Source organism: Sinocyclocheilus rhinocerous, unplaced genomic scaffold (assembly GCF_001515625.1).
Source record: "Sinocyclocheilus rhinocerous isolate Xijiao unplaced genomic scaffold, SAMN03320098_v1.1 scaffold1269, whole genome shotgun sequence".
Lineage (NCBI taxonomy): Eukaryota > Metazoa > Chordata > Actinopteri > Cypriniformes > Cyprinidae > Sinocyclocheilus > Sinocyclocheilus rhinocerous.
In genome coordinates this window covers 251,197-260,321 of record NW_015664194.1, presented here as the reverse complement: position 1 = coordinate 260,321, position 9,125 = coordinate 251,197, and the positions used below count along the sequence as shown (strand labels likewise).

Here is a 9,125-nt window from a genome sequence, read left to right as displayed (position 1 = left end):
GAAGGAGAAAGATTCTGATGAAATGCCACTCAGCGCTGCTTATATAGAGGGTTTGCACTTGCGTCACGGATTGGTCAGTTACCCGGATGCACGGCCATATTGGAGATACTCGGATGTAAACAATAGCACTGATTGCATGGTTAATGTACTACTGAATACGTTGTTCTGTTAAACCACAGAAAAAAAAACGTGTGGAAGCTGCTAAATCATATTGAAAAGGACTTAGTAAGCAGGAAAGGGTGCAATATTTTGACAAACTAAAGTTAATAGGTGGTAAAGATACGTGCGAGCAGCATTAATTAAGATATTCGCCTAATATTTCACCTATCTGACCGGAAATGATAAGAACTAACACGAATGTTGTCAAGATTCTTGCCCTGGAAATCCTGGTTCAGTTTGGCCAACCATAAATGCCTTTTGTTCCTCAGACAGTTTTTTTTTGCACTCTTCTTGATTTGTTATAACTTTTGGCAGTCTATAGTACTCCAAATGTTTTTCCCGGTCCGACCGGTTAGTAACATAACTATATTATAAGATGTTTTTTTTCTTTCTTAACGGGTAGAACCCAACAGGTTAAGGTCAATAAGATGATCTCTGACTTACAATATATTAGTACAGGAGTACCTCAAGGATGTGTGAGTTCCTCAGTTCTCTTCACATTATATACAGATGGTTGTGTGAGCAAATATGATAATAACCACATTGTGAAATTTAGTGATGACACCGCTATTCTTAGTTTATTATATAAAGATCAAGACATTTTGTCTTACCGCTCTGAAATCAAGCAATTTACTGAGTGGTGTCGGCCATATTGGAGATACTCGGATGTAAACAACAGCATGGATTGCATGGTTACTACTGAAGACGTTGTTCTACTAATTTATGATGTCTAAACAACGGAAAAAAACATGTGGAAGCTGCTAAATCATATTGAAAAGGACTTAGTAAGCAGGAAAGGGTGCAATATTTTGACAAACTAAAGTTAATAGGTGGTAAAGATACGTGCGAGCAGCATTAATTAAGATATTCGCCTAATATTTCACCTATCTGACCGGAAATGATAAGAACTAACACGAATGTTGTCAAGATTCTTGCCCTGGAAATCCTGGTTCAGTTTGGCCAACCATAAATGCCTTTTGTTCCTCAGACAGTTTTTTTTTGCACTCTTCTTGATTTGTTATAACTTTTGGCAGTCTATAGTACTCCAAATGTTTTTCCCGGTCCGACCGGTTAGTAACATAACTATATTATAAGATGTTTTTTTTCTTTCTTAACGGGTAGAACCCAACAGGTTAAGGTCAATAAGATGATCTCTGACTTACAATATATTAGTACAGGAGTACCTCAAGGATGTGTGAGTTCCTCAGTTCTCTTCACATTATATACAGATGGTTGTGTGAGCAAATATGATAATAACCACATTGTGAAATTTAGTGATGACACCGCTATTCTTAGTTTATTATTATAAAGATCAAGACATTTTGTCTTACTGCTCTGAAATCAAGCAATTTACTGAGAGGTGTGACGCTCACCATCTAATTGTGAATGTGAAGAAAACTGAGGAGATGATATTCGATCCGAAGTTAATTGGCGACCATAGCCCTGTTTATATTCATAATGTTCAAATCGCACAGGTGTCCTCATATAAATATCTTGGTGTCTCAGTTTCCACAGGTTTTCCAAGTAAGTTCAACTAATGACTTTTTACAGTGTACGCTGTATGCAACGTCGAGAGACCCTCTCGAAAGGGAACTAACTTTACCACGCTTCTGATTTCGTTCTGAAGCGATAAAGTCACAGCTAGTCGGAACATATTTTTAAAATACACCTATGCAGAATTGGACTTTAGACCAACAAGATTTCACTGTCAGTGAGGCTTGGAACTAGTACCTGGAAGTACATTCACCTTATTTTGGTGAAGGGGCCATTTTCTGTGAATATGCAAGACGTGAGATTTATTAGATGTGTAGAATAACAATATGCAAAATAAACTATTTGCGCTAAAAAGTGTGCTCATAATTATGACAGCACAGTAAAATAATGTTAAGGATTACCAGTTTGCAATAATAAGCAGTATAATGAGTGGTTTGTGCAACTAAAAATAACTGGGATGGAATGTTTCAATGGCTGTGCCATTATATTGCACACATTATTGTGTAAGTATAGAAAACTAATACTCGTCTTAACGTAAATAAAGGACAATAGTAGATATCAGATTTACTTCTCAATAAATGTAGAGGGATTTTATTAAAACAGGTCTAGTAAAAGTTAAAGCGCTTACAATGTACTCAACTTCATCACTGGAGTTTTATTTTTTATTTTTAATAAAGCAGTACGTATACTATGTACAACAATTTCTAATGTTGCTAGACCTTTCAGAGTCAATTCACCCATGCAAAAATTCATCAAGTGAAGCTCATATACAGAATCGTTATAACACAAGCTTGATAAGTAATAATAAATACAGGTGCAGCAGGAAATTGCACACAGTTCTATCTCTCAGTTAAGGCAGCGATCTAGCACAGTGATGATACTCTAACCCACAGAATAGTCAATAGACGGAAGTCAAAAGCAGCACAAATGATATTGACACCATCTGATCTGGGGTGCACCCGGCATCTCTCAGACATCTTCAGATTGCATCCAGTTTTCAGAATTCCTTTGGTTTGTGGTTCTGGAGTCACTGGGATTGAGGCAGAGGACGTCGGAAGAGCAAGATATGTGGTTCTATAAAGAAAATAAGTTATGAACATGTATATGAACAGTGACAGCAGTAGAGGTGGCACATTTTTGGGTGAGTTTTTGACATCCTAGCAAACACACACATACCAGGCTGATGGATCATGTAATGTACCCATCCTTGACTCTGCTGAACACCCAGATTCCTCCATTCGGTCTCTGACATCAGATGGGTCTTGGGAACTCTTTTAGCGATATCCTTAGGAAGCATGACATGCCTGAAAATGAACGGGAAACAAACATATTACACTTTACCCTCATTATAACTATCATTTTAACAGCTCAGAAAATAGACCTAAGTATCATGTTTCTACTTATTCTGAACTTATAAAAACTAAATATAACTAAATGTCAACTTCGTTTCATTTTATTTTGTGATTCAGCAGATGGTTAAGCAGTGGGACATCATTAGTAAGTAGTATATGCACAGCACTGCTTTTTCTGGGACTACAAAACCTAAAAATGGAAAACATTAAAGGGGTCATATGATGCTATTTTAAAGATCATTATTTGGTGTAACAGAATATGTTGACATGCTTTAATGTTCAAAAAACACATTGTTTTTCAAATACTGTACATTATTGTAGGTCCTCTATGCCCGCCTCTCTCAAACACGTCGTTTTCAACAAAGCCCCCTCCTTTGACAAGCGCATTCTGCTCTGATTGGCCAGCTGACCCAGTGCATTGTGATTGGCCGAACACCACAAGCACGCGTCGGAAATGTAACGCCCCTTACCATAATCGCGAGCTTCAGCTTTCAAAGTAAATATCAAGACAGTTAATAATGTCGTTAGTTTTACCATCAGTTCAAGCCCGAAAGGGAAACAGAGTCGCGTGACAGACACAGTGATGATGCAGTAGGGATGGGCGACACCCCTTATTTTGTTTTCGATACGATACCGATATTTTTCAAGGCAGTATCGTCTATATCGATACCGATTCGATACTTCTGCACTAAACTTTTGAATTATGAAATTTAATATGGTCAGTCACAATTGTAACTGGTGGGATAATGTGTATACTGAACTAACATATTTCTGCAGTCTTAAAAATAGTTAAATATCTTAGCCCAGCTATTTTAAACTGTTTGATCAAATTCTAGGCTTACTATTATGCATAAAAAACCATTATACAACATTGATAGGAATACTGAGATCAAATACAAAAAAATACAACCATCAACGTATTTCAAAATTTTTACTTTTTTGTAACATATATCATCACATTTTTATATTAGTGCTACCAGTATTACAACATTAATATTCTAACTTATTTGTAACATTTGAACTTTTGATTTAGTGCAATATGTTGTACTGCCATTAGGGACTGCCAGTGAATGGCTGTTGCATGCATAAAATGCAACCTTTTTATTCTGACAGTGTATGATTTCTAGTAACATTACAGAATAGAACATGATCAATATTATCTTTCAACGTTCAATTTAAATAATTGTAATTGCACAAACTATGTAGGCTACAATTTCAATTTGTTTACTGTGAAATAACTCAAACATTTATGTTTTTTTTTTTTCTGTCCTCTGATAAGCATTGTTCAGGGCTGCCATTCCCAAAAGCTTTAATGCTTTCTTATGATACTTTTGGGAAACGCAGCCCTGTTTGAATGCACTGTCAGCAGTGAGTGAATGCTCTCTGTGATTGATTGGTTCTGTCTTGCAACATTTGCGTGTGTTCAGATGAGCAGGAAAATAGTTCTATCCTACACAATTACTCGCTAACAAAGGTTATTCGTCCAATTCAATGCATATTGTACGCATTATTATTAGTATTGTTGTTAAATAAACAAAACCACTGGTAAATAAAATGCACCTTAGTATCGATACTTTCGATACTCGCGTCAGTATCGATATATCGATACTTCGGATCGATACGCCCATCCCCAATATTAGCACGATGTTGGGTTTAGCTCTCCTGTGAATTGCTGTTATTTACGAGGATGAAAGATTAATCTACAAATTTGCGTCGACAAAGACGTTTAGAATTACCTGGACCTTAGTGCCGTTAAAAGAGGATTGTTTAGAGCTGGCTGTAGCGCAATGTGCTGTAACTTTAGTGGTTATAGTCTGTAGTTTCATAGTTTGACCCCTACATTTAATCTAAAATGAGGCACAGGGAGCTTTGGGTCACGTTGAGTGTAACTTGCTGAATGAGAGCTGGACTTTGGCAGACCCATTCAAGTTTACACTCGCGTTTTCAAACATGCCCTTGTGTATTGAATGGCCACATGGACACTTGTTTGAACCGAGTGCTGTTTGCTGAACCGTTCTTTGGGCTGTGCAGTCATCCTTTATTTGCTGCTTGCAAGCTAATTGTGGCCTACATGGAACAGACCTACTGTCCTATTTCTTTTTATATTAATTTTTTTTATCTGTTTCTTTTTCTGTTATTTTTTTTATTTCTCCTAAGGCAAGTCTCCTTGATTAATCACAGCACATCGAGACGACTGTTTTGAATTCCTTTTTTTTAAAAATGTTATAATAAAATGTGCAAATGAGGCACAATTAAATTGAATATGCACTAACTTGCACACATAGAAAATAAATCTGAACACTGGATAAAGCCAGGTTTAAAATTCTTGTGACATGATGTTGGCATATTAGAGTTAAAGGTTTCTCTTTTTATCTCTCCATAAATCTGCAAATACTGTCACTCGGAATTACGTGTTATATAACTCAGGACGAATGATATATGATCAAACCATTTTGTAAAGACCTGTAAAAACTGTAAAATTTGGTGTATGTAAGTGCTAATGAATGGATGATTTCTGGCTCAGTGCATGAAAAAAAGGCCTTTAAAGATATGTGTTGTAATTTAAATCTTTATCAAATAGATAAAGTTCAATAAAATAAATAATTAAACATGTCTTTTTGTTGTCTTTCCACTAGTCTGAAACAAGACCTTAAATTGACCAGTGCAAAAAAAAAACATTTATTAAAATATGTTTTTATGCGTTTATCTACTGTTATGATTTTATTTTATTTATTTTTATTTGTTCTTTTTTGGAGTTTGTCAAGTCACTTGAAAATTTGCCTGTGTATGTTCCACATGATTTATTTTTTTTAAGTAAAAGATGTATTTATTTATTTAATTATTTATAAGAAGAGTCCCTTTAGGAGAATACCTATGAGAGTCACTTTATTAAGAATACATTTATGATTCATTATATATACAAGCCTCATAGAAAGACATGCTTATTTTCTAGAGTGTTAATGCGAAGGGAAAATCATGATTGTTTTGAATGTTTTAACTCTCTAGGATGGTATACAGTATTGTGTGTTTGGGTGTGTGGACAGTCATGATTCAGGAAATAGGGGTTGGGGGTTTGCTCATGGGTGAAGAGAGAAAGTGTTGTTGAGGGGCATGTGGGCGGCAGGAGGCTGTTTCTCTGTTTTGCCTGTCACAGTTTCAGGGGGTTATTGTCTAGGATGGAGACATCCGGAGGTCAATGCCTCAAACCCTGTGTGAGGCAGGGAACAAAACAGCCCTGTATAAATACAGACAAAATGGTAATCACAGGTGGCAGGATTGGGCTACATCTATATGGAAATGAGCTCACTGCTCTCAGCGTCCCTCTGCAGCCACTGCTAATTTGCTTGATGCGCTGTTGGCCTCTTAGGAGGTAAGTTGTGGGGTGGATCTCACAGTGAGAAAAAGTGAGAATGTCCAGGTCCAGTTGAACCAAAAGAAAGAAATATATGAATAAATGTTGCTTAAAGAAAATCTGAATAGTTAAGATTTTTTTTGTTTGTAGATTATAATTATTAGAAAAAATTTTTTTTTGAGGATGAGTAATTGACAAGTTGTTTTGCATTGTGATGTTATGACAGTTAAACATATTTTAAGCAAATTTTCTTTCTGTAATGTGTCCAGATGTTTTTTTTTTTTTCCTTTTTCTTTCTTTTTTTTTTTAGATTATAATAATAATATATTTTTTTTGAGGATGAGAAATTGACAAGTTGTTTTGCATAGCCGTTTTAGGTAGGCGTGGTTGACTCTTAACTTTTATAAAGAATATCTCTTTGGATTTGAGACTTTAGTCTTTGCAACTTTACAGATCTTCTTTATGCACCAAGAGCTTGTAACACTTCAAAGAGAAAGGAAAACTTGAAATCGCATCATATGACCCCTTTAACATTAATTGTAAACTGTACAGATGACTTAAATATATCCACTTACCTGTACTCAAATTTGTCGTCGTCATATTTATCAGAGTAATAAATCTGCTTGTGGGACATAGCCTTGTTTTTTTCTGGATGAAAAACACATTAAATAACTGACATATCATGAACGTCATTTAAGTGACGTGACATGTGGCCAATGAATGTTTTCACTCGCGTATGTAAGAGGTTTTCAGTTATGTGTATGAATGAATTTCACTAAGGTTTATCAATGTTTTTTATTTCACTATTGTTTGTAAGAGGTTTTTCGATAATTACGGCCTATACGGCCCCTCATAGCCAAGTATGGTGACCCATACTCGGAATTAGTGCTCTGCATTTAACCCATCCAAAGTGCACACACACAGCAGTGAACACACACACACCGTGAACACACACCTGGAGCAGTCGTTTGTGTAAGTATAGAAAACTAATACTCGTCTTAACGTAAATAAAGGACAATAGATATCAGTTTTACTTCTCAATAAATGTAGAGGGATTTTATTAAAACAGGTTTAAGATTGTTCCCTCCAATGCTGGCTAGCCACTCTAGCTAATGAACCTTTGAGGAAATTCAGCGTTTATTCTGGATTAGTATATTCATGACACTTACTGTTTCTTCTTTCTTGTAAATTTAACAATTGAATGAATTACTTCATGAAATACTACTTGTGTTTGAATGTTAAAACTATTTTTCCTAACGCATTTTACAAAAACAACCACAGTTTACGCTTCCCTGAACTTCCCTCTCAGCGACTTCGAAGCCCATAAGCGTTCAAATCTTTACAAGTGCTTTCTGATTGGATAAGATGTGAGGACGTCACTAAGACGTCGGCCTGTTACATTTCGCAAATAATAGTCCCTATGGCCACTTTCACTTTTTTCTATTATTAGATTATATAGATCAGTGATTAGAACTATGGACATTTTAAGTTAAATGTATGTATAGTCCTTTTTTCCCCTTTCCCCCTTTCTTTTTATGCTTTTATGAACGTTTTTCGTTATTATGGCCGATTACATTCATTATTTATGTTACTGTATTCAAAAAGCATCGTTCATGACGTTGTTAACTTCTGCAGGATTAAAGGGCGAAAATTTTCAATCCGTGTACTTTTGCGTCCAAGAAAATGTGGTTTCTTCTTTAATGGTTAAACACTGATGAATAGAATAAGCAGACAAAAAACTAATTTTCATTATTTAAAATTCGTATTTCATTAAAAATCGTAAAAATTATATAAAGCTTGTTTTTTAATGTATATAAATGCTCAATTTAATTTCTACCTTTTTTAGCGTCTCTATACAGACGCTAGCGCCCTCTCGCGCTATACTGACATGCATAACTGCTTTATGAAAACCTTTAGCTTCGATATTTTTATGATCTTAAAGTACCCCAATATCATTGATTTATTGAAGGAAAAAAAACACCATCACCAAAAAAAAAGGGCACTTCGGAGTGTAAGGGCAAAAAGGGCATGTGCTCTGCACAGGTTGAGCCCTACCTGTGCACGTGCCTGGTCATGGGGTTTGTACAACCCCATGTGGGCAAGAGTTAAATAAATTGAAATTAGTGTGTGTTGTTTTAAATGCTTCCTTACCTTCATAGCCAGCAGTCATTTGATTCTTAATTGTTGTTTGGATTGATGAGTAGATTTTCTTCTTTTTATGAACAACTTCTCTTTTGAGCAATGCCTTCACTTTGGTTTCCTTTTCAGGAGGTTAAATCAGATTATTATTATTATTATTGTTATTATTAATATGTGCTAAATATATTAGGAAGTATAAATGCTGGTCAGTGTTGTTAAAAATAAAATAATTCACACTAGGTATAAAACAGGATCCCATTTTGGTAAAAAAAATTAAAAAACAGTGAGATCAGAAACACTGAGACAATGTGTTGTCAGTGAAAGAAATTTGTTATAAAGACATTTTGTTGCTTACACATTAGTAATCATTCATTGTGGTAGAGTTACCTGTAAATAGATGCCGTGCATCCGGAAAGTATTCACAGCGCTTCACTTTTTCCACATTTTATGTTACAGCTTTATTCCAAAATGGATTAAATTCATTACTTTATTCAAAATTCTACAAACAATACCCCATAATGACAAAGTGAAAGAAGTTTGTTTGAAATATTTGCAAATGTATTAAAAATAAAACAACAGCAACAAAAAATTACATGTACATAAGTATTCACAGCCTTTGCTCAATACTT

General features: G+C 35.2%; 1 protein-coding gene across 1 annotated transcript in view; it reads right to left on the bottom strand.

Moving 5' to 3' along the window:
• Positions 1-2,665: 2,665 nt before the first annotated feature.
• The window catches only part of LOC107729894 (cyclin-dependent kinases regulatory subunit 1), a 73,231-nt gene continuing 66,771 nt past the window's right edge, over positions 2,666-9,125 (bottom strand). The window contains exons 2-4 of the mRNA XM_016540626.1: positions 6,933-7,005; positions 2,830-2,957; positions 2,666-2,727 (exon numbers count right to left, since the gene is read on the bottom strand). Of these exons, the coding sequence (XP_016396112.1) occupies positions 2,681-2,727; positions 2,830-2,957; positions 6,933-6,991 (234 nt within the window). The 5' untranslated portion in view covers positions 6,992-7,005 and the 3' untranslated portion in view covers positions 2,666-2,680. The remainder of the gene's footprint in view (positions 2,728-2,829; positions 2,958-6,932; positions 7,006-9,125) is intronic.